The sequence below is a fragment of the Corvus moneduloides genome, chromosome 1 (assembly GCF_009650955.1).
Source record: "Corvus moneduloides isolate bCorMon1 chromosome 1, bCorMon1.pri, whole genome shotgun sequence".
NCBI lineage: Eukaryota > Metazoa > Chordata > Aves > Passeriformes > Corvidae > Corvus > Corvus moneduloides.
The window spans coordinates 56,681,839-56,709,133 of record NC_045476.1 but is presented as its reverse complement, the minus strand read 5'-3'; the positions used below and the strand labels follow the sequence as shown (position 1 = coordinate 56,709,133).

The following is a 27,295-nucleotide window of genomic DNA, read 5'->3' as shown; positions in this document are numbered from 1 at the left end:
TGGAGGAAAGAAGGCTCAGGGGAGACCTTAATTCCTCTTTACAACTCCCTCAAAGGAGACTATAGCCAGGTGAGGGTCAGCCTCTTCTCCCAGGCAACCAGCAACAGAACAAGGGGAAACAGCCTCAAGTTGCACCAGGGGAGGCTGAGATTGTCTACAAGGAAAAATTTCTTCACTGAAAGCGTGGTTAAGCATTGCAACAGGCTCTTCAGGGAAGTGAAGGAGTGATCATCCCTGGAAGCGTTCAAAAAAGCGACAAGGTACTATATGATGTGTTTTAATGGGCATGGTGGCACTCAGTGAAAGTTTTGACTTGATGGTCTTGGAGGTCTTCTCCAACCTTATTGATTCTGTGATTCTCCGAACTTTCATATTTGTATACTTTGAACTCATAACCTATTTAACCTAAACTTCATTGAATAGGATATATTGCAAGACAAAATTTCATAGCTACATCTGGTTCTTCTGCTCTTCCATACAGCACAGACAGTTCTTGAAATGATTTTGTCCTCCTCTTGAGCACAAAAGTTTTTCCCCATTTTGCTTTATCATGTTTCTTGTTTCCAAAAGTATCAAGTTCATTTTACCCTTCCTCTTACAAAGTTTTAAATGTTTATACAGTGACAATTCTTGACATCGCAAAATCTGTGTTTCTTGCAATCATGATCCTCTATTTTAGTTTATCTTGGGAGCAAAACCTTTAAAGTCAAATACATAATACCTAGGCCATAAAACTGAGAGAAGTAGCAACACAAGTACACATGGATCTGGACCTTGAACTACAAATGAGGAAGGCTCCTGCACTTGCCGTGAATATGTACCAGTATAAACTGGATTGCCCTTTTTCTGTCCTAAATATGATTCCTAAACTTTTGTTCTCAGTGGTCTCATGCTTGGTGTAGTCATGAAGAGCAGCTAAAAATGAGATCACTAGAGCCTGTTCTCCCCAGGACTCAGAGAAACAAGCCCTGACAATGCTATCAAAAGCTTTTCAACATTTAGTGGCAATCAAAACTATCAGAAACTCTATCAAGCAGAGTAGTACTGCCACTGGTATTTTGGCATGTCCAAAATTCTCTGTTGCCTGACTACATTTGGTTGGGAAGACTTCACATGATGCAGATACATAGATGTTGTCTATGTATCTGCATCATGACCCTGTATACAATGTTGCCAAGCCCTTGCATTTTCATTTTTATATAAATACACATAGACGTAATATGCACAATTTGAATTCAGATGAGTTTTTGCAATCAGCAAGATATTACCTGATCTAATTTATCAAATTTTTATAAAAAATTAGCTTAAGGTGGTCATATACAATTTGGGAAAGGGAAACATAACATGTCTCCTTTACATTCTACGCATCTTTGGATAGCATAAGCAGATTTGGCCTCTTGGGGCAAATATTTCATGTTTTTTTAAATTGTGCTCCAATTTACATAATAAGAAATTGCCTGAAGGTTCATGACTCAATACTCCTGACTAAAAATAAAATTAAAAAAAAAAAAAAAATCATTATTCTGTGTATGACGTTTCTCCAATTTCTATTTCCTTTGTAGAGTATTTTTAAGTTTGTGCATGTTGAAAGTGTTGACACTGCAACAACAGTCCTCATTTATCACTGTTTCAGCTGAGAATCTTGCCATATATATTTTGGATTCAATCTTTGAGTACTTCTACTATTACACGTGTTGAGCCTGCAGAAACATTATTATTATATAAAGTTTAAAGTTAGTCACTGAAAAAGTAACAGTTTTATCATCCATGGGAATGAGCTGCTAGCAGACATCTGCCTATGAGTCGCAGCTTCCCAACCATTGCTTAATTACAAAGGCATGGTATGATGCAGAGATTGTTTCCACTGTGGTTATTTATGCATTCGGCTACCTTATAAGGCTACTGAAAGAGTTTACTGCTAAATAGATAGAATTAAAAAATAAAAGTCAAAGGAAATAGGCTACAGACTGATCAGTTAAAAATAAAAAGTCATTTCCAGTTTAAGACCTAAATTCTGGGATAATTGTTCTCCTAATTGCTGTAACTTGAAGTTTAATGAAATAAACAAATGGTAAGAGACTACAAATGTGTCTTAACTCTATGATAGGAAGTTTTTGAGTTTGCCTATTTTCATTACTACAGCAAAGCAAGTCAGTATTTATATTATACTTTCACACATTAAATAAGTTTAATACATGCTCATTTATCTTAACAATTGTCATTGTAAATCTATCCTGGGATAGATTTTTATGCTCATTGCTCTAAAAAACAAATATTTGAAGTACTACTTCCATAAATCTTCTAGATGTGGACTTTCAAATTTTAAAAAATTCTGTTTCCATCTAAGCCAGCTGTTTTCAAGATTGGTATAGTTAAACAGCATTTTTCATGCATTGCTATACATTTTTTTTTTTCATCACTAAATACTTTCTTCAATTAATTAACTGCTTTATCTCACTGATTTCTTATGTGCCCTTATGGACAATATGGACCATAACAGATAATACTTGAGAAATCGAGTGTACAGAAGAGAGGTATCATGCATGAACATCAAGGAAAGGAAAGCCCTTAAGATCAGTTCACACTCCTGGAGATCTGTTTTCTACTGCTCCTTGCTTGATGCATCTCAAATCCTTTCCCATTCTCTATAAAAACATTAGACCTGAGTTTTGTATCTGCCTTAGTACAAAGAGATTTCATCTCCTGCCTTTCCAATTTAATATCAAAGCTGGAACAGGGTAATTCTTTGCTCATTCCAGGATTCTAAGGAGATGGCAAGTAAGAATAAACCTTATAATATAATACATTGACAAAGGCAGCATTAAACCCTACTGCCAGGATTATCTGCGACTTTATCAAATGTCATTTTGTGTCAGAGTATCAGGGAGAGACACTCCAAGGAAGACTGCATTTTCAAGGAAACTTACTAGGCAAGGTAATAACATTATTCAGATAAATAGCTCCCACAAGCAAGCTTATAGAGAGCTCTAATCATCCTAAACAATATCTGCTTGACTCTTTAATTTAAGCAGTTTAAAACACTTGGGTTACTTGTCCTCTACAGGCTTAGAAACCAAAGCCCATTTGCTCTCTTAAGCTTTATTTCTCACTCTGTTATCACTTCCTACAATTCCCTATTCAGCTAATAAAACAAGCAAACAAGAACACATAAATTCTCAGCCACCTCTGTTCAAGTATTCAGAAACAGCTTTAATCCTAAAATTATCCTATAATCAGTTTTCTATGCTTATATCCCATCAATCTGTTCTTCAATTATACTTTCGCACACTTACCTCATTTTTCTCTGAGCTTATTCCCCAGGATAGATGGTTGCTCTTTTGTGTGCTACCACCAATTACCAGTTTTTGTGTTACACACATAGTAATACACAGCTTTCTGTGTTTTAAAACTTTAAAACTAGTTTGTCACGTTCTATAGCTTACCCCTGGCTTTTGAAAGAATCACTTTGCATCACTTCAGGGAAATAAAAAATGGATTGTTTTCAGCAAATCTGAGTCACAGGGAGTCTGAAGACAGGGAAAGGGAAAGAAATGAGAAGTACTACATATCTAGACTGATTTTTGCCTTAAAACAGTAATGATGAACTGTTGGATAAATATCCTTGAGTGAATATCTAGGTAACTCTGCCTTGGCATGGGGGGTTAGACTAGCTAATCTTCAGAGGTTCTTTCCAACCTTAACTATTCTATGATTACGTGAATGAGCTAAGACATAATTATGAAGGCATCATGTGAAAAGGATAGAAGCCAATTGACTCCTACTTACTACGAAAGTTTAGTCACTGAGTGTACATGACAGATATACAGGATGACATAATGAAATAAATCTACCACCCAACAAACCAAAGACCCCATCAAATAAACTGTGAAAAATGCAGCTTATACTAAAAATGCATATAGTTTAACAGAAGGATGGGTAAAAGAGAGTCATACAAAATCTGAACACATACATGATAACAGTGCTTCTTGCCCACAATAATGCCAAGAACTATGACAAATAAGATAAAGGACTGCTTAAACAAGAACAAATCTTTCAGAATTAAGTTGCATTAGCTTGGGGTTCATTTCTAATATTTCCAAGACAATAAGTCATCTTGAATGCATTTCTAACATCCACAAGGGTTTTTTAAAGCCATCAAATAGTGATCTATGGAATTTATTTGGATATTTATCTAACAGTTTGGAACAGGACAGCAACCGGTCCCTGTGTCAAAAATTTACTTCTGAGGTATCAAAAGTAGCTAAATCAAGCCAGTTCTTTCAAAGTTCTGTGAGACATACTCACAATTTAACTGCAATGTGAGCATACCCTGAGTCTTTCATTGCCTACTTGTATCAAGCAACTTAGTATCTTCCTCCTCTATAGAAACTTGCAGCCCTTTGAAAGGCCTATTATAAAATGACATGGTACATAAAGAAATATTTTAAAGAGTATAGATTGTACTAATTTATTCCATGAAAAGAACCCTTAGAGGCCAGCACTCACTATGGACAGTTGATATAAGTACCATACTGATCAAATCACTGTATTTTATAAAGTAATTTTGCCGTTTACCTGTCATTACAGTCAGAACATCTTTTTAGCAAGTTCTGGCAAGTATACAAAAAATTTTCTCAACAAACTCTGTTTCCAAATAACAAATGTGCTCTCCATCTTTGGGTAGGTCCTTCCTTAAAACATTCCTGCCACAAATCCTAACAACAATGAATAAACTTTGCAGTAAGCAGAATCTACCTTTCCAATCCATAATATTACCTTTTGGGGAAAAAAATAGAAATGAGATAAACAAATTAATTTACTAAAATATCTTTTCTGTCACCTATGCTTCAAACTACACAGATATGCCCCTAAACTAAACCCAATGTATCTTTAAAAGAAAAAGATAAATGTCTATTTATTGCAAGCTTAACATAAACTTAACATAAGCTTATTCAAATGTTTTATGAATATGTATCCCTAAAGTACAGGTATTATAACAACATTAAGTTGTCTAACCTAGTAGCAAAACACCAGCAACATCACACTGGTATTCATCAACTTAATGTTGCCACGGATAGAAGACAACATAATAGTAATGAACTATCAACATTTTCAGGTCCCAGGATTCAATTTTATATCCCTTCCTAATCCATCCAGTTCCACCTCAGTATGATCACACTGGATATGCTTGTTTATTTAATTTTATATTGTTCAGTTAGGCAGATTAACAGTGATACTTTCCAGAGCATGTAAGATACAGATAATTAGAGCAAAACTAAGCAGAAAATATATGAGAAGAAGAATGGGGAGTTAATAATGAAAAAGGATAAAAGAAACAAGAAAAAACAATAAAAAATAGGGAGAAGAAAAAACAGGAAGAGGCAGATGAAAATTCAAAAATAGCAAGGACAAAAGAGAAGAAGAAAGAAAAGTTCAATCTTCTGATCTTCTTCCCTTATTTCACATCTCTCTTCTTCTGCTCCTTCACACCTTTTTTAAAAAAGTGGTAACTAACGTATCTTAAACAGAAAAATCTAAAAGTATGATCTCATAATTTTCTGAGTTTCCAGAGACCTTAATTTCCCATGATCTAAAAGGATGACTTCAATTTCAGAATAAATATATTCCATCTAATGCTCTTAACGTGAGGACAAAAACCCTAAAACATCACAAGTTAACATTAGAACATGCTAACATTAGAACATGAAATAGGTAATTACAGCCACAAACAGACATTAACTTTTCCCAATGTTTTTTATTCATCATTAACTCGCAGCTGAAGATTCTGAATGTTCCATATGCCTGATACATAAAAGTATTTCAATGTAGTAATAAGTTAATAAAATAGTTCGTTTTGAGGAAAAAAAAAGAGGGAACAGTATGATTGGAAATAAATTCACCTAAAAACCTGGGGAACAGACTAGCTTTGCGGAAGCTACATTCCAATTCCAACAGTTACATTTCAAGTAAATGGAAGAGTAAACCACCTGTGAACTTTTTGACTCACTTTCTTGTGGAGATCAGGCTTAAGAGACTTAGCTTGCTTTGGTTCAGGAAATATGAAAAAAAGGAAAGTTGGTTGACACAGTGAAAGACCTCTGAGAGTGCAAAGGAAAACAAAACTAGACTTCAGAACTTCATCAAAAAATGGTAAAGGAAACAAGTTAGACTTTTCCTTTGCTTTTCAAGATGGGCTTTCCCTTTCCTCTTTTATATCCTGTTTCAGAATTAGACAAAGGAAAACATTTTAATAACTATGTTGCAAAAATACTGTTCTAGATCATTTTAACCCAAGGAATCTGTTCTTGTTAAGAGGACTTTGGAAGTCCTGCAGCTTGCCAGTCTTGCAGCAAGTGCAATAAACAGTGGACAAGAACTTATGAAAAGTTTTAAGACATTTCACCTCAAGGAAAGAGAAACTCGAATGTCTGTAGGGAGTATGGCTTTTCTTAAGCAATGGTACCACACTTTATTGGAGCCTATTATATGTTTTAAATACCAATGTATAGACAAACATAAAACTGTAAAACCAGAATTTACTGAATGGTCTTTAGCAGGTAACAGGCTTCCCTAACAAACACAATTAGGAATAAGTATAGGACATGTCATTTTTACTTGGTGTCTAGGATGATTCAAGCTGGCCTCTTTCACTCCTTCTGTAGCCCCATATATTCTTCATTCTCTTACAAAGTAAATTTTCTTACAAGGTAATTTTTTAAGCTTGGATGTGGTATGGAATTAGACACCAAAGAAAACTGTCACCACATTTATGCTCAAGTTTCTCACAGAGAAAAGACTTGGTTTTGTTCTAATGCTTTCCAAACAGGGTATGCCACCAGTGAAATAAAGCCCATCTCAGACTGCACCAAAAAAAACCTCAGAAAATAAATGGCTTACTAATTTTCAATATGTATGAGATCATGGCTTCAAGATAAGTCATGAAATAAAGACACAGTCTCCTGAGTAGTGACTCACAATCCTCTGCACCATTAAGAAATATGCCAGACCCTTGTCAGAATATCTCAATCTCAGTGTCACTCACAAATAGCAAAGAAGAGGTTATACTCCCAAAAGTCATCTAAAATAATCTATGATTTATCCCCCCCTTCTGTGTCTTTTAACAAATTCTAAATCTGAAAAACAAACCCAACACCCAAGATGCAGATATGAATATATATAAAATTGCTAGTCAGAAGAATAACTATTTCTAGACAACAAAGTAAATATTATTGAGGGTGCTTTCAGAAATCTGATCACCCAAACCAAAATTCTAAGACAGTACAGAAATCTCTCTGTATTTATTTTACTTTTAGTTAAATTTAATATAAAGCTGTGCAAATTTTTGCCTTTTTCCCATCAAAATGATAATTTTTTGTAGAAATTTCCTTTGTTGAAGAGAAGAACAAATGCTTCAGCAGATAACATATTCCAATAAACCTGATATTAACAGTCATAGAATCTGAGAATGGCCTGTTTTGGAAGGGACCTTAAAGATCCTCTAGTTACCTTCCTGCTGTGGGTAAGGGACACCTTTAACTAGATCAGGCTGCTCAGAGCTCCATCCAACCTGATCTTAAACACTTTCAGGGACAGGGCCCCCACAGCTTCTCTGGGCAAACTGTTCTGGTGCCTCACCACCCCCATAGAAAAGAATTTCATTCTAGTATCTAATCCAAACCTACTCTCTTTCAGTTTGATGCCATCCCCCCTTGTCCTGTCACTACACAGTCTTGCAAAAAGTCTCTCTTCATCTTTCCTGTAGGCTCCCTTCAGGTACTGGAATGCTGTGATTAGGTCACCCCAAAATCTTCTTTTCCAGGCTGAACAAACCCAATTCCCTCAACCTTTCCTCAGAGGAGAGGTGCTCCATCCCTCTAAACAACTTGGTGGCCCTCCTTTGGACTCTTTCCAGCAGGTCAATGTCCTTCCTGTGCTGGGGACCCTAGACCTGCACTCAGCATTTCAGATGGAATCCCACAACAACAAAGCACAGGAGCAGAATCACCTCTCTTGACCTGTTGGCCATACTTTTGATGCAGCCCAGGACATATTCTTTGACAATTACATTTAACTTTCTTTTTTTCTCCCCCAAAGAAAATATTGAAATATTCAATTTTGTAAGCATCAAAATATTTCAAAAGAAACACCGCAGTGTTTTGTTTCAAAAAATGTGTTGTTGGCACAAAATAGTGCCTACAAATGGCACTATTATGTAAAAATGTATTCATTAGCTTGAATCAGGCAGTGGAGGAATTCTAGAGCTCCTGAAATAAACTGAAAATAGACTCCAGCTGTGCTGCTGCACCACTTTACTGCTCATTTCTAGCTTAGGAATCTTTACAATACACTGCAAAGTACAGCACAAAGCATGTTGCTTCTCTGGGAAATTCCCAAACGTAACAGGCTTTTATTCTTGTCAGATGGCCCAAGTCAGTGTCCACAACACAGGTAGACACACAGAGCCCCTTCTAGCTCTACACAGGTTCTCAGTTCCACCCACGAGCATTCATTCCCTTGCCAAATAGCATAATAAGGATGGCCTTAAGCAGAAGCTGAGAGCTGCTTGTGTGGCACTGGACATGGCACTGCTTCAAGAGGATGAAGAAGGAAGGACATGAACCCCGTGAGGAAAGAGGGTGGGAATGGGGACACCCACGTGTAAAGGGCAGGAGATCAGCTGCTGACTGCTGCTGAAAGGGTGAGTAAGGAGAAGGACAGCCTGCAGGCCATCAGAGCTTCCCAAAAGCTCAGCAAAGCAACACAGCTGCATGTGCTGCACTCATGCTGCACACAGAAAATACACCGTGTTCCTGCTATCAGAATTCAAGTCATTCCTTGGAAACTTCAGTCACTAAGACAACAATGTGCATCATATGGAGTTAACTGCAGCCATATAAAAGCTGGAAAATCAGAATGAAGCCTTCTCATTCAGCTTGCTGTGTGTCCTGTGAAGGCATTGAGCACTTTACAAAGATCAGGAAATTACTTCTGTCCAATTTTAAAGGGAACAGCTAAAATTCAAGTTGTTTAAAAGCCTGCATACCATTCAGTAGATAAACTGAATACTGAAAAACAAAAACATTTTTGATATTTAATCATCACATCCCAACCTTTCTGAAAAAGCAATGGAATTCCTCCACTGGAGAAATACTGTATACTTCTTTATTTTCACTTTCTTCCTGGTTCTGTAGCTTCTCTATTTCAACCCTCATATAAACCCTTGATCATTTCATGCATACTACCTTACTTGCCATTAAGCTTTCTTTCCTCTTTATGTTTATTTGATTTTATCCAAAATTTCTCTGATGTTAATTGCCACATTTTTCACCAGTGCCTCCTAACTACTTATCGTTTATTTCTGATGTACTTGGCTACGTACTTACAAAACAATGTATAATGTATAATGTTTAATATTTAATCAAAATAACTTTAAAAAAATACTTTATCTGCCTCCTTGTTCACTCTCTCCATGTTTATATTTGATCTGCATCATCTTTTAAGGCAAAGGCTTAATGTCATTTTAAAAATCTATTATGTTCTGACTGTGTTTAAAAATAGAAAAAGCCTGAAGAATTGAAAAGGTCTTTTCATAAGAAATGCTGATAATTAATTAATTTCATAGAAAACAGCAATGCATAATCTGCACAAATTAACATTGTTAAAACAAAATGTAATTTTTGTGGTCAGGAAGATTTAAAATTGATTTTTTCAGTTTTTTCAAAATTCAAAAAACAGGCTCCTAGAAATTGCCTAGAAGTTTTAAGATGCCATCTGAATTTCCAGACTTGCAGGTGGAAAACATAGTAGAACATTCTACATTCCCCTGAAATGACTATTAGAATTCAACAGCATTAATGCATAAAATTTCAAAATGCAACTGAATGCCAACCAAAAAAGCAGTTTGAAAAATCTCAGCTCTCATACCAAGCTCCAAAGCTTCTACTCATGGTCATTTGGCAAGGGCTGGCCAAATTCTGACAGCTTTTACACAGCTCATCAGTCACTGAAGTTGTGCAGCATAAGTTACTAGACTTTTATCTGAGATTAAATATGTAAAATGGGGGAGAAAACAAAACACAACTCCAAAATATGTATGCAAAGAAAATATTTTTTTCTGAATTACATGGAAGACTACTATTTACACTAAACTGAAAGTCTATCAATAAAAGTGGGAATCTCTCCTGGTAGGTGTTGTTTCACAAAAGATTAGGACAAGACTGATATTCTATGTAATTATTAACACTAAAAACTGATTACAAAAACAACCATAGTGAAAATAACAAAAAATCTGTTATGATAGTAGACTTTATTCTCCTTTTGTGAAAGGGATGAAACTGTTTCCTATTTCTCCCACCTGTTTAGTCATTATAAAGCAATAATTGTGAAAAAATGAAACAAATGGAAGAAATGGGAAACAGTTTCATCCCTTTCACAAAAGGAGAAAGAAAATGAAATAGAATCCACTTCATAAAACAGAATAGGGCATTGAGAGAGTGCTTCTGAAAAAGACCAAACAGTTAAACATAAACATTTAGTAAAACAATGCAGAAATCAAATCCCCAGAGATGCTTCACAATCTTTAAAACAAAGCAGGTGATCAATTCTTTCAAACTAAATCTATTTGACAGCTGTGGTATATGTTTTTTTTATTATTATTATTACCTTTACTTTTAAAAGATAGTTGTACGAATTCTGTAAGAAGCTTGGTATAAAAATACTAGAATGTTACTAGAGATGAGTTCATAGTTATATATTAGTGGTCTGAATAAGAGAAGAACTTACAAAAACTCATCTGTTGCTATACACAGCACTAATCACAATTAAAAACCCTAATAGTCTGCCTCAATCACCACCTCTGAACACCACACATAATACTCTTTGGCACTATATGTGTAGCAGACAGCAGCAAGAGAACACAACTTTTCTATCACTGGCAGCATGAAGAGCAAACCCATATGAAATATGCCTGGGAGTCATAACTCCTGGGGGGGAAAAACAGGACACGACAAATTCTGCATGGGATAGAACAACTTGCTGTACATACAGGTGGGCATTCCTATCCAAGAAAATGGTGTCATTTGTTACCTTAAATAACAACTTCCAGGATAAAACCTGAAGTAAAACCAGCAAATTTAACATAACAAAATGCACTGACATGATATATTCCTAATTCATTAACCCAAGTTATTTAGAGCAGTTTATGCAGCTTTTTTATTCACTAGATACAACACAACACCTAATGAGGTCTGACTCAGTTTAAAGCCAAAGACCTTCTGTAGTGCAGAGACCATATTTATTGTTAGTTTCCACTAAAATAACCAAATGGAGATGTGGTTATAACCTGCTCTGCATAACTACACAAGATTTAAATTTGGTTTTTATGTCCAAATAGATCCTGAACAAAGACTGACATATTTGTGCCTGGAACACTCATAAAACTTTTGAGATGCATGCCTCCCAGGAACAGGATGCTAAGCTGAAGAGATGACTGGATTTATTGGGGTATTTTTCCTTTGTTTTGTTTGGGGGTTGAGAGGGTGTTGTTAGCCAAACATGCTATGCAGGCTGTGTGGACAGATAACAAAATAGGGATGAAAAAAATGGGGAACAAAAAAAAGAAAATCAAGTTCTTCTGAAATGTGTTACTGGTAGAAAAACCCTGAGATTCAATGTAAACTTACTCAGGTTATTTTTAAAAATATGAGACTGGATAACTTTAAGCTCCAATATCTACACAGAGCTGCAAAGTATTTATCTTAAGAGTAGCATCCACCTTGAAGAGTTTGTAGTTTGAAGAGCAGTTTAGTAGTCCTCATACATCATCAGTCATTACATCGCTAGATTGCTATTAGAAGGGATAGCTACTGTGGCACATGCTTATTGAAACCTATCACAGAAAAACTTCAGTGCATGCTGTGATTTAAGCACATACACTGGGAAATACTTCAGAATGTGCCTTTGTACCACTTAGGACAACTTAATTGACATTCTTTCTGTGAATCCCTTAAACTCCCAGAACTTAAAGATCATTTAAATTTAAATCATAATGTCATATATCTTTAACAGTGTGGTCTTCTCTGAAGGTGTTACATTTTAGACCATAGATAAAACAGTGAGCCTGGACTTGACAAGCAATGTGACAATGTTCATTGTGTCTGACATAAAATATAAAATGGTTCTATACTTAAGGGAATATGAAATGGGTCATTGCACCTCTAAGTATTAGAGAGTTCCTAACTAACTAACTTCTCATCTACTAAAACAAATCTGAACGAACACCCATATCTAATTTATTCCAGAATAAGAGCACCTCCAAAGGGCCTGCAAGTGGCTTTTTTTCAAATTCCAGTTTGAGTACTTCCTTGGATTCACACTCACCCAAAATTAGCTAAATAAGTAGTCAAGCTTTCAATTCAAAAATAATAGTGCTTGTGTACATCTTCACAGATTCTAACAATAAAGAATTTATAGCCAAAAACTACTAGAGGGCCCTCTACAGAAGACAAAATAGTTAACATAAAGTAATTTAAATAATTTTTACAAGATAAACTTTGGCTAGCCACCAAGGTTCCATATGAATTATTTTCCTTCTGCTTCAGGTCATTTCTCTCAACTTCACAATTATGTTTTTTCATTATTACTATTTTTTTTCATAACCAAACACCAAATGTCAAATCAAAATTTCCAAACATTCAGTTTTAGGTACTGAGTTCTATTTTGGCTCCTGTCTGCTGTTCTGTTTCTCTAAAAGCTAACTTTGATTTTGTCCTAGTAAGCTATTTCTAACATTTCTTCTTCTCTGTTTTCTTTACATCATTCATGGCACCATCCATGGGTTGTAAAATAGCACAGATACATGAATTTTGGTCTACCATAACTTGATAGACTCCAACTTTATTTGAAGCCATTTGTTTTGCTTTGTTTTCCCACGTCTTCTTTTTTCCATTTTTTAATAATTTTTCCCTTTCAGGACTTTTATATTTTTATCCCAGGAACTCTTGTCACTCACTCATTTTCTTCACATCTTTTCAATGTGCTTTCACCATCTCCAGTATAATTTCAGCAATTTCTCCAACTCTTAAAGCCTATCCAGTACTGAAGTGCCACTATTCAACAAAGAATTCAGACATATACTTAGTACACAAACCAACTTCCCATCCTCCTCTCATAAACATCTATAAAATTTTCACTTTTCCTTCCACTCATTTCAACTACTACTATCTCTAGGCTCTTAATATAAAGCCTATGCTTTCTTTCAAAGCCGTTACAAGGATTGCCAAAGTGTTTATTTTGATACAGGTAAGGATACTAGAGTCTGCCCTATCTCTGTAGTGAATTTCAAACATAAAGAAGGCACTAAAAGTAGAAACAGCACTCTACTTAAAAAAACCCAAAACACTACCAAAAACCAACCAAAAAAAGCAAACATAGACAACAAACAAAACCAGAACCAACAACAAAGAAACAACAGTTAACAAAGAATTTTAAAGCTCTTCAGTCTGCCTTCATGAATGAAAAAATCTATTACTAGGCCACTTAATTCTAGGAAATACATTCTTCAAAACAAACTCTTTATCACTATCATTACTGCTACAATTAATTCAAGTGTCTCAATATCAGAATCACAGAACTGTTAGGGTTCGAAGGGATCTCTCTAGATCACCTAGTGCAACCCCTGTTCCAAGGCAGGGTCACCTGCAATAACAAAAATTATTTGTAACTTTTATGTTTAAAATAAAATCAAGAATTTCTATTTTCAGAATTAATATAAAACCATATTACATTGGAATTTAATCACAAATTCTTTTGTCCATGTTCCGTACTGGTTTTAGTAAAATTATGACCCACACAAAATCTGGACAGTTCTAAAGACAAATTTAGCAATCTGTAATGTCCTCAAAAAGCCATTCAATTTTGCAGTGCAGCCAACAAAACTATGCAGTGACACTGCATAGCATCCACTAAAAATCTTCCAGAGCCACACAAAAAGCAATGTATTTTTAGTGCCTAAAAACATAATGAAAACATATGTGATTATGAGCACATTGTAAATTTTTGCTTCTTTTAACTGGCAGAAAACAAAAGAGAGGAAGGCAGTCCAGGGCCCTTCACTCCAATTAATGGCAGATGGAGGGAAGCTGCCTGACACTATCAGACAGCCCTAAGTCCACTCTTTTTCTAACAGAAACCCCTGATTCTCAACTTGAGCCATCAAGACTAACCTATTTTCTGTTCTCAAGAGGAACAAGGAAGGCAGCTTTGGCCCTCCTTTCTTCAGAAACCCAGGAGAAGCAGAACAGCCTAAGTGGTAAAGCTAATAGAGTATATTTTTTCAGTGGACAAGTTGGACAAGCAGCTTTCCCCTTCTCTATTCAAGCATATGAAGCTTTGATGGGCTGAAGGGACCTACCATGGGCTACTGGTTTATTGAGTGTGAATCCCATAAAGGCAAAGCAGGATCATCCCTTCTCTCAGAGCCATGGTTTTTTTTTTTTTTCAGTTTGTCTGATGAGTCATGGATTGTCACCATTTGAATTACACTTTCCAGCTCTTCTATAGAAACACAGGGACTAAAAATACATGCTTTTAATAAGAGCTGAGATTCTGCTAGTCACATGGCTCTCCAATTAGCCCATTCTCCCATCATTTTGCTTCTTAAAGGCTTGGTGAACTGTAATTCTCTGTTTGTGACATCAGGCTCATTTCCACAGCAACCAATTGAATTATCCCCCAAATCCTTATAATAAGAATAAGCAACAGGAACAGATGAACTCTTAAGAAACAAAAGCTTCTTACTGTTTACATGCAAATGTCCATAGAAACAACCAAACAATAAAGGAAAAGAAATATGGAAGATACATAGAAACACAGGAAATATAACAAAGGTTCAATCAATGTTTACATATTTACAGTGTATAAATATACATTCAGTAATTTGATGACCATATGTCAGATTTGTAATAGACACAATGTATGTTCAGCATCAGTAACAGCTGATGCTGCAACACCAGGTGTTAATGACTGGCACCACGTATATATGCAGCTTCAATTCTAGAAAGAAATCACTACTTTTGAACAAGGAAGCAAAGATCAAGGTGAGATGACACCATTTGCCTTTCAGAATTCAAAGACCAACTACTAGCTACCACAAATCATGAAGACTTCAGCCACAGAAACCTGAGAACACCTCTTACAAGAAAAGACTGAAGGAGCTGGTCCTGTTCAGCCTCACTTACCCATTCTGTGATTCTGTGAACAAGTGTTTCTATTTTGGACTTTGTAAGAACTCTTTACCTTTGCTTCTTGCAACGATATCCTTGAAAATGGAAATGCAAAGTCATTAACTTTTACCCTAAAGAATTTCTCATCATTCCCTTCTACTACAACTATATTATTTAAGAACCATTATCTGCATGTCTAAGAGTTAACACAAGCCCTGATACTACTGGCAATGCTACAGTTCTGACTAACCTTATCTTCCCCAGGTACTGAAACAGCCACTCTGCCCTCAACAGGAACACCGGAAACTTAGTAGCATAATCTAGAATATAATATGATTATCCTGAAAATAAGGGCCTAACATTGTCCAGTCTCAGCACAACAAATTCAACATCTGTACTGAACTACTGAGTTTCATTGCTCAGCAAGACTGAGCAAACCTTACAGTCTTCTCCAGGTGTTGTGGTTGCTATCTCTTCCCCACTCTCCCAGATGAAGCCAATGTGCAAGAAGGTTGCAGGTAAATTATCTTCTTGTAGTGAGACCACCAAATGATTCTAATGATGAGACAGTGTCCTATTCATCACACAGAAAGCATTTCCAGTGCCTCTTTATGCGCAAATGATGGGTTTGTAATAATAACAGCCTTCTCTAACAGAATTTTCTCTCTGGATTCTGGGATCAATGCAACTTGGTACTATCGAGCAGGCTGAATCAATTTTCTTCCTTCTCCAATTCCTTTAACATTTCTTCCATATAAGACCTAAATAGGTACAAAACTTTGACACCTCCACTAGCTTTCCTAAAATGCATAAATAAAGTGTGTTAGCTCTAGCACAACTGAGACCATTTGCTTCCTAATACTTTCGTTACCCCTAAATGAAAGATACAATTTTTGGAGGCATCATAATTTTGACCCTACCAATCAATAATTCAGGAAGCAGAGGCAGCTCTTTAAAAAAGAAATTGATGCTAAAAACATCTGGTGCTTCATTGAGCTGATCCAACTCTGGACCAATTTGTCAACATCTTCAAAAATTTTGAATTACAGGTTTTCTCTAACAACCTACTGCCTTCTCTGCTTTTACAAATTGACTAAGTCTCTTCATGTTATGATATATGATCTCTTGTTAGCAGTCTCCAGTCAACAGCACAGAGCAGCAACAGTAGTTTTGCATTTTGCTGACTATAATCCCTTTATATTGGTATTCTTGAACAAATCAGATATTCCAAGAGCATCTCCTGTTCTGCTGGGGAGGGGGGTCTTTTCCAGACGTTACAATTCTATGATTCTGGGGCATATATAAACAGGAGATTTGTCCCAATTTTGCCAGCTGATAGTAACAATTATAAATTCACTATTTTCTGCTCTTAAAACATGTCTCCCTGCTGCTGACATATGAAGATTCTTGCAGTCATAAGACAGGAGAGGATCCCTGTAATTAGCTAAGACATGAACATAATACTGTAATAAGATACTCCAAGTCACTCAATGTGACTACTTTGTGCCATTACTATGTACAATTCAAACAAAGTTCTATGAAAGCCAATAGTTCCTAAAAGAATGCTTCAAATTAGAACATACAGCAGCCTGAGAGGGACAAAAACGTACTTCAGTGCATTTGTCTTTTCATAAAATAAGGAAACTCCTGAATGATTTCATAGTCCCTTTAACCAAAGCAAAGAGTTCAGAACTCTTCTACATCATTCCTTTCCCTAAACAGTTTATACCTTAAACAAGCCCTTCTTCAGTATGGGTGTGGAAGAACGAAAAAGGTTCTGCATACATGAGTATCCCACCTGACAGACATAAAAAGGTTCCTCCTTACTCACAACTGTGGACAGAGTCAATATGATACTGCTTACCATTGACAGGCTAATTGGAGAATTGACCAGCTTCTGTTTGGTTAAAAACACAATTGCTAGACACCAGCAGGCATTTATCATGGCAGAAACACTAAGCATTTTATCTCATTAGAAAGCCTACCTCAGAGATCCAGATCATACTGTATTATTGCATGTTTATCAGGTTTTTTTCTTCAGAAATGCTCAATTCATCATTCCTATCTTACCTTCTCTTTAGGACCTAGCACAGAAACCCTCACTAGAGAAAGGAAAGGAATCCACTAATATTTCTGTGGATTATATTGGTGCCCAGCTTTCAATCTCCCACAACTTTATCTATGGTATGATCTTCAGAGGTCAAGTCTCAACTGTGACTGGTTAAATGAAAAATAAATTCACAACTTTGTATCTCTTCTATTTTGGATTTCAGTCTAACACAAGTCAAAGTCAGATCTAATAATCCTTATTAGTGAAGACTGGATGTAACAACGTTCCTTTGGACAGAGTTCAGGGTCTTTTTAAGAGTAAATTTGACTAAAGCCTAAATAAATAATATGCAACATTCCTATCCCATTTTCTCTAAACTGATGCAACACAGGAATGTGCACAAAGGATTTAAATTCACAGATCTGAATAAAAAAATTACAGTGTTATACCAATTAGGATATTTCATAGTTCACCTCTCAGGAGAACTAAAGCAAGTGTTCCACCAAACCATTGAGTAGTTTTCTCCACGCCGTTTTCTCCTACTTAGATTTTTAATTTCCAATCACAGATTTAGGATAAGGATTCAGACTCTACAAATTATCAACTGGTCCCTTTTTCTGCCCACTCTACCCCCAACAGGCCTTGCATCTAAAGACTGGATCTCTCACTAGACCATTATCCTTCTCCATGAAGTTCTCCCAAGTGCATGGAATATTGTACTCGCAGCACTGGCAGACTCCACCTTTCAGCCAGTCTAATAGATTCTGTCAAAACTTTTTGGGAACCTAGTTGCCTCCATCTTTACTAATAGCAGCAGAAACACCATAATCCTAAAATCCAATACTTGGGGTAAAACTATTTTCAGTAATCACCAGTGATATTCTCTCTCCATTTTCCACACAGTCAAAAATAGCTTTTTTGTCAAATTGTACTTGATGAGGTTCAGTCCCTCATTAGAATTAGCACAATTCCATGTGGCATTAGAAGTCTGAGACCCTCTGAGGGATTGTGTAATGGCCCATAGCTGCTGGTGACCAGCTGCCACATTTACGAAATTCACTCCAGGTCATCATTTATACCCATTGTAAAAGATAATATTTCCCTCTGTTAGGACCACAGAGCCAAACCCACTCAAGAGTCTCTGCCAACTTAATTTTGAACCAAAACTTTTGCTGACCTTCCCATTTTTCTTCAATGATCTTTTTCACAAATTCCTCCTTCCTGTTCCCCTATAAAATTGTTTCACTGTCTAGTTCTTGCAGTAGCTATTGATGCTACATCAAAAGATGCTGCAGCTGCTGATGCTGTTTCTGTTCTCACAGTCATTTCAGTAGCACTCCAGCATCTATTTCTATCTTCAGGCTGTGACAGTCTGCCCAAGTTTTCCTCCACCAGCCTGGGAAAAAATCACTGCCAAAAGTTTTGCAAAAAGTTTTTTTCAGGTTTTTTCCTCAGGGCACGTTTTGTTGACAAACTCAAAAGGACAACACAAAACCAAGCTATTTCCCCAGAGTGCACATGCTGCCAGAGCTCAGAGGCCTTTTCTCCCCCTACTGAGGGAAGAGCTTCCTTTTTTTTTTTTTCCTTCTTTTTTAATGCTTAGCTGAATCATGAAATAGTCCTGTTTTAACTGTTTCAAATCCCTTCAATATTTCCCCACTTGCTTTTGGAGCAGAATCCTCTAAGCTCCTTTTAACATATAATTTGGACTGCAACAGCCATAAAACTTCATTTAATAAAAAGGAGATACAAAATTCATTTAATAAAAAGGATTAAAAAAAAAACCCTGTCCAAACTAATCCAATTTACCATACAGATAATAATCACAATGGAGCTATTTATATTGTTTGCCTCTAATGCCCTTGCAATTCAGGCTCCTGTTCAGAGTAGTACAGAATGACACATATCAGTGAATCACAAAATCATTTAGGTTGAAAAAGACCTCAAGATCATCAAGTCCCACCTCTGACTGATCACCTTGTCAATCAGAAAATGGCACCACTCCTTCCTTGAACACTTGCAGGTGTGGTGAATCCACTACTGCCCTGGGCAGTCTGTTCCAATGCTTAACAACCCTTTCCATGAGGAAAATCTGATGTCCAACCTGAACCTCCCCTGGTGCAACTTGAGATTGTGTCCTTTTGTCTTGTTGCTGGTTGCATAGGATAAAAGGACAATCCTCACCTGACTACAGCCTCCTTTCCGGCAGTTGTAGACAGTGATAAGGTCACACCTGAGCCTCCTTTCCTCCAGGCTAAACAACCCCAGCTCCCTCAGCTGCTTCTCATACAATTTACAATACGTATCTGGTACCATATCGTTTAGAAGAAACTGTTTCTGCCTGAAACATCCTGTATGTACCTTACCCTATACAATGACACTTTTCTACAGATAAATCCCTACATCTTTTCACCCTTCTTTCCCACAGCCAGCATTGATCACGAAATCTAGAGAAAAAAAAATTCTCTCAAGTGCATTTATTTCCCTATAATCTTCAGGATTTGATGTGGGCTACATTACTGTTGTTGTCATTATTATCACTATTATATAATAATCACACCAGTTATCCCAGGTTTTTTCTTTTCACCTGTTCTTCTGAGGCAATTTAAAACCAGGCAAAGATCTAATGCAAAAATATGTTCTACTGTTCTATCTTCAGAGCAAGAGGAGAGAGGAGATTTTTAATCTAACTGGGAAGAAGGACATAGAGGAACTGCCTTTGGAAATAATTATACTTCCAAAACCACACATATGCATATCAACTGCAAAGTGCCAAGTATTAGGCAATACACTCTTTGGACTCAAGAAATTTTGTAAGTAATATTTAAACTGTTCCAAAAAATTCATTGAAGCCCCAAATTACTTAATATGGCAGGCAGGCAAAGAAGGGTCCTAAGTTGACAGCATAAAATTGCCTTGACTTGAGCTCAAAAATAATTCACTAAAACAAAATTACAGATGTTCCTTGGATTAATTTACAGGACGATATTCACTTACTAAGAAGTTCTGAGTGCTGCTTAGATGGAAATATTTTGTGATTAGGAACAAATGGTGGAGAACTCATTCTCCTTTGCTATTCAGTTATACTTATGGAAATTGAGAAAAGCTATTATATATTCAAGAAACAAATTTTACATTCAGGGTTTGGGTTCACCAAACAGTACAGCTGGATAAAGCACTGATTCATACTATAACTATGTGAAGAAGAAAACAGGCAGACAAGAGATGGTAGGAATTTTTCAAAGTGATTACAAGGACACTACCTGCACACAGAGCTAGGAGCAGACCTTGTTTAACAATACGTGCCAGAGTAGACAGGCTATCATCAAGCTCACAGAAGATTAATAAAAAGAAAAACTACACTGAACTAGAGCAAAGTGTCTTTCAGTCAGAAAGGGAAAAGCACATGCATGTCCTTCTCAGAGTACTAGAATCCACATGAGTGGTTTAAAGGGGTTTATACAGTGAAAGATCCACACACCTACTTCAGTGACTAAAAAGGGAATTTATGCTGAATTCAGACCAGTAAGTCCAAGACAGTTGAATCTATAATGTCCACTCTTATATGAGCTATATATGCACATATGACTCTGATGCCTTAGGTTTTAACTTTTATATTTTTCAAATCCTGTACTGCCTAGTGTGTAACTCTGAAGTTTCTTGTAGCCTGTTAACTTCTGCGCTCTCATGCTAGGTAGAGATAACAAAGCCTCTCCAGGCCTGCTCTCCAAGGACACTCAGGCTGTCCTAGGCCCAAAAGGTATAAACCAAAAGCCTCTAAAGGGGGGACAAGCTTGGGGAAATTACATCATTAACTAAAGCTTTAATTGGAGAATTAACCCTGATATGCAAATGAACCAAACTTATAAAAGTGTGAAGAACTCGTGACCTGTCGTCCATCTTGGGGTCCATTTTGAGAGTAGACTCTGGCTCCCCAGGGTGTACCTTTGAAGGCCTTTCAAATAAATACCTACCTTTATTCCCTTATTCTTTTCTAGTCTCTGTTTTTAGGTGGCATCTCAAGGCATCAACTCAACTCTGGAAGTACTTATTATCTGTGCAGTCTGTATCTCAATTTGGTTTGAGATTTTCTTTGCATGACTGAAGTCAATTGATGCCAAGAGAAGCAGCTCATCTAGGTGCCACCTGAGTTCTATTTCAGTGTAAAGATAAGAGGCACTGAATTTGTCTCTTTGAAGCTGTGTGGACCCATTCCTCTGTTCCTCTTGGAAACTGTAACACTTGCAGGTGTGACTGATTTCAGCAAAGTCCGGCAGCGAATCTTCATAAAACAGGTAGAGGTGAGATAGTACTGCTTTCCAGATAGGGGAAAGATCAAGGATATGGTTTCAAACTGAGCTTCAACCTCAAAAGGCTCAAACCCAAATCCCTCACTCTGTGCCCTGTCTGCTATGCAGCAGAATAGTCTGGGTTAGCCCCCTTTCCTATGCTGGATCTCAACTAAGGCTTTCAGCCTTGGGCAGTGGTGTGTGCTCGTGCCCAGAGCAGAGGCTGTCACGTAAGTAAAACACTACCTCACTCTGTGGCCAGGTTAGGCTGAGGAGATTCAGTGTCAGCAGGGAACTGTGCAAGGAGTTTTTTCTTATCACGAAGTCAATATGCAAAACACCAGCAAATGCATTTTAAAGAGAATATGTTCTGCATGAATAGACACATGAAGTGCCTAAAATGGAAGAGCAAACTTTCTTAACCGAATTTACTTAGGCTCCAAAGAAAAGCAGAAATCGAAATCCACCCTGTACTTAAGAACTTCCTACTGGTTATAGCACAAGGCAGCTCAGCACACCCCCTCTTCCCATGCACCAGAGTTTTGTATCCCTGAAGAACTGCAGCCCAGGGTAAAGGCCCACACTGGAGAAGTTTGTGGAGGACTGTCTCCCATGGAATGTACCCCACCCCAGAACATGGGAAGAGAGTCAGGAGTAATAGAACTGTTTAGTGAACAACTGGCATCCTGCCAAAATCAACCCATCGCAGCTGTATAAAAGTAATTTTGATTTCCAGTGATCTCATTAGGCAGAAGTGACTATCAGCCACTAAGAGTATGATCCAAGGCAGGTAAGTTTTTGGTAGATTATACCCTTTATTCTAGTACTCTAGTACTACAGGTTGATGCGAACTAAAATAGGATTTATAAATACTGTCAAAATAATGTTGCTATTTAGGTAAGATGAAGTAAAATCTCTACACCAAACTGAAAGGCAAAGTAAATGACAAGCCTGCATATCAGAAGGTGAATGCAAAACAAATCACCTCTGTATGAACTCCCTACTTATTCCAAAGAGCTCCAGTGAAACCCACTCCTTAGCATGAGGCACAGCTGGGCGCTCATCACCACCACTTGTTAGCAGACAACTGCCAAAAAGTCAAACTTCCCCACAGTGTCACCTTCTGACACCCGGATCAGCCATCCATCCTGCAGGAGAACCCTGGTACTTGAAGTTCCATGCTGGAGAAAAATGAGCAGTGCATTTTTTTTTTAATTGTTTGAGAACTTTTGTTGTTTAGGGTTGTTTTTTTGTTTGTTTGGGGTTTTTTTATTATCATTATTATTTTTATTTTTTTAAGTGAATCAAACTCTACAAAGTCACAAAATGAAATTTGGGGATTTTCAGTTCATTGTCTTTCCAAGTTCAACAAATAGCAAAGCAATTATATATCCAAGCTTCACAAAATTCCATACAACCTAATTATTATTTAGTAATGAGTAAAGATATCTACTACCACAACCTTTTGTATCTTGCCATGTTACATAAAAAATACATCCAATTCAAATATATTGATTCCATTTTTTTTTTAAATTGCATTTAAAGTCTTAGATCACTCACTAAAGATACTGTTATTCAGTCATTTAATTAAATTAAATTGGACAGCCCAGAAATTCAAGGTCCATGCCTGGGGTTTATTCCCTTGGCATTATACATGAAAATTTATATACTATTAACAATTTTTTTTTCTAATTGCCTCAGAAATTGAACTATTTATACAAAAATGTGCCACATTTCACATTTCCAAAAAGCTTTCATTACAGAGGAGCAGAGGAAGCTTGAAAGACAACATATCTTTCTTTAATGTACACACACAAACCTGAACACAAACATATTTGAACAATTTCCCTGACATCAACAGTTCTACTGAAACAATGGCTCTGACCTATTGTGTGTGCAGGAAATGCTGGAGGAGCAAAGGGAAGCCAAAATTAAAAGAGTATCTTAAGTGCCTTTTTTCCCCACAAGGAAGGCAAATATTTTGGCAAATGCTGCACTGAGGCTTAAATTATAAGAACGCATGTGAAAAAAAATACACCTAACTTTCTATCTCTGTTAGACATCTTCAGATTCTGGTATTGAAAAAAAAAAAGAAAAATAATTTGAAAATATCTTCCCAGGAAGTGGTAAATCATTTCAAAAGTGATTTTTTTTTTTTTAACTGCTATATTATATTTACTATTTATTTGGTGATGTAATTTAAAACAAACAAGATTATTCATATTAAAACATGTGAAATACAAAGTTTTCTTCACAATGGTCTCTGAAAGCAATGAATTATCAATATAAAACCTGGATGTTTTAAGCTCCGTATAATTGCACCTTGTTGCCCTTCATTTAATGTTTCTCTGTATCACACACAAAAAAAAAGATCTACTAAAAAGCATAGATACTTTCTTTTCCCATACTTGTAGCAGATTTTTAAGGCCTTCTTTAACATCGGAAGTCCTAACTCATTAAATACTGGACAATACAATGTTTTATATTTCTCTATGAAATGACAAAAAAAAAATAGCTCTTTGCTCAGTGACATCACTAAGGATGTAAAGCACTATATGAAGCAAATTTCCTTCAACTCTACAGCTTATCCTTTCAGATGAGACGGTGACATGGGGAGGAAACTCTTTAAGGAATAGAATACTTTAAACTGTACAGCAATTTCTGCAGAGAACTGTGAGACTCAGATATACTTGTTCCAGAAAGCACAATTTAAATAATTCTACCTGATTTTTTTGTTGTTGTTGTTCATTAACATTGTGCTATATAGATTACAATTCATGGCTTAACTTGGTAACCAAGAAAATATTAAGAACCTAAATCACATTCCAGTGGAAAGTACTATTCCATAATAATTACATTAATCATTCTAATAATCATCTTATGATTGCTCTGTTACATGACTACACCAAAATACAATTAACTATATACTGTGATGCCATAGGCACAAAAAGACCCAAAGCAATCACCAGTCTTCATTTTACTTCATAACCAAATGTTTCCTCTTGTAATAAATCAATAACATTCATAAATCATATGAGTTTTTCTCCATTTTTAGAAACTGAAATTTAGATTACTTATCACACAGGAGAACTTCCTAAATGTTACTGAGCTTTTTCAGTTCAGTTCTTATCAGGCTTCATGAACTGTCTCCAAAATCTGTGTTCAGTATCTGCCCTTTAAGCACATAATTCTGAGCCATTTAAGTGTCTCAAGCAACTGAAAGGAATTTTCCCTAAGCAGTAACTAAAGAACTTCAGCTTAGAGATAATTTTGTTTCTTGGTCTTTCACAGGACAGCTTTTCCTTCACATTGCTTGAAGTATTAGAAACTTTTCAATATTGGACACCTAGATGTGTTTCTTCAGGAATCTCCATGCTTCCTCCATGACTGAGGCAAACCTTCTTTTTATCTACAAGTGCCAGTGTAGTGGCCTACAAATTGCTATGGCAAATTGAGGCAAATTAAGATAAATTAAGGCAAAGCCTTGAAAATTTGTTCTCCAAATACTCAGTTACCTAACCAACCCATAGTCAGTCTACGTGGTATCATACCGCAAAAAAATTGTTCAGAAAAAGTGCTACAGACCCCAACTGATTTTGTTCTTTCCCTCCAAAGAACATATATTTTGGATTAAAAAAATAAACATAAATTATAATTGAACCTCTTACCTGACAGTGAATAGTATCAATAATACAACAATTTTATATTCTGCATTCAAAATACTCTTTATTTAGCCATAAAATGAAATATATTAAATATTACTTACATTCTGCATATTTCTGAAGCTGAGAGAACTCTCCAGGGCTGAGGTTAACCCACTTCTCCTGGCTCGTCATACTGGCAGTAAGGGTCCTCCTTGTATATCAGAAGAATATTCCTTTTGACCCCAGTGTTACAAACTCCATAAAGGTTTTTAACTTCAGTTCACAGTGTCTGGAGAGTGCCAAGATGGCATCAGTCTATGTGGATGAAGTTTTTGATGCTATGAACTGTTCCAAATGTGTTGGTTCAGTGGCAAGTTACAGCACTGTTAAAAGATCAAATACCAGAATAAATACCAAATATACCAGAATAAAATACAAAATATTAAATACCAGAATAAATACCAGTTTTCCTATGGGAATACTTGTAACTAATAAATATTTTCTCATATACAGTTCCATTCAGTATTTGTCTATAAACAGTTTTATATGTATGTCCAAATTATTTTTCCTTTAATTCCAAATGCTTATGTGCAGCATTCACCAAAAAATTATCAGCTGTTTATGATCAAATGTATCTGGACACACTGTATGGAGATGTTCCTGTTTTAGTAACACCCACTGAAATAGTAGATCATATCTTATCAGTAAAGTTAGTTCCTTATGATTTTAAAAGCAAATTGCTGTAACTGGATTTGTACCCAATTATGTTGTTATACAGCACTGTGTAACCTTGTCAGAAATGCTCTGAAGCTTCTAACTCCTCATGCCAAAAATCAAATTGATTCTGCAGTTTGCTGAGAAGTTCACATAAGAGTTATGCAAGAATTAACTATTCTAACAAAATAGTAAGGGGTTGATTTCTAGGACATCACAACATTGCTGGTCACTAGTGAAAATCAAATATAACTGTTGGTATCATCACAAGTCAGTTCGGGGGGGAGAGGGGGGAATCAAACTGTGGGTGCCCTCTCATCCCAATTTTATGCAGTTTCTACCTCTGTAGGACAGACCCTCTGAAAGCAATGCATTACCAACACCATTCCTGGAACAACAGGTATGCTACTTTTCCTCTAATTTTAGCCATCTGAGAGCCAGGTACCTCATCTGAGATTGTCATCTCAGGCACTCCCTTTAATCATCACAAAGAGACAGGTGGCCCAGGCAGCAATTAATCCTTCCAGTTACAACATAATCTTAAAATGTGATTAATTGCCTCCTGTGGTATTTATCTTTTATTGATTACAGAGGTTGCCTAGAAGACCAGTTTAGACTAGTAAGCTAATTATAGAAAGTAAGTGGAATCTCTTCATATGTCTAGCAATATATCATTTATAAGGGTTAAATTACAAAAAGAGAAAACAAAAAATTCAGATCAGAAGAGAGTAACACAGTAATGGTATGAGTGCTAAGGAGGAAGACGTTGGTAGCTAAGAAGGAATAGAAAAGGATTCATGAGGGGAAAGAAAGGAAAAACAAAAAAATTACTAGGAACAGAAGCATATTAAAAAAAAACCACATTAACCCAATCAGACAACACCTTTTCTTCTTTTTTTTTTTTTCCTGCCTGTCTTACATACACGAGTATCATTACTGTACAAAGAAATTGATGCAGACACTAAGGAAGACACCTTAGTCCCAGAGCATGCTTTCATTGCTCTCAGACCCTTCCTGGTGAACCATTTGAATGCAGGGACTATACTGCGAGCAAGTAAGGCTGTCTAAGTACATAAACAGCTGCCTTGCCTTTTAAAAATTTGTACCAGAAGAGATTCCTATGCTCTTCATCTCCTCAAGTTAGAAAAAAAAAATGATGAGTTGGAAGATCTAGAAACACTGATTGAATATATAATTGTATAATATAATTGAAAAAATAATGAATACTAAACAGGAACATGGAGATTGGAATGAAAAATGTAACATTAATGTGAATGATACTGGCCAAGTACAAGGCACATCAGCCCTCAAACCTCTGTGAATCAAGATCAGTGCCTGAAAAAGGTCAGCAACTACAAAAGCTAAAAGCGCTATTTA

General features: G+C 36.3%; 1 protein-coding gene across 10 annotated transcripts in view; it reads right to left on the bottom strand.

Moving 5' to 3' along the window:
- DGKB (diacylglycerol kinase beta) overlaps nucleotides 1-27,295 on the bottom strand; it is a 381,383-nt gene that overhangs the window by 278,345 nt on the left and 75,743 nt on the right. For 9 of the 10 annotated variants that reach the window (XM_032110604.1, XM_032110600.1, XM_032110590.1 and 6 more), the window contains one exon: nucleotides 25,327-25,587. In XM_032110604.1, the coding sequence (XP_031966495.1) occupies nucleotides 25,327-25,396 (70 nt within the window). In that variant the 5' untranslated portion in view covers nucleotides 25,397-25,587. Of the gene's footprint in view, nucleotides 1-25,326; nucleotides 25,588-27,295 lie in introns of those variants that run through there. The other variant, XM_032110649.1, reaches the window with a different exon arrangement.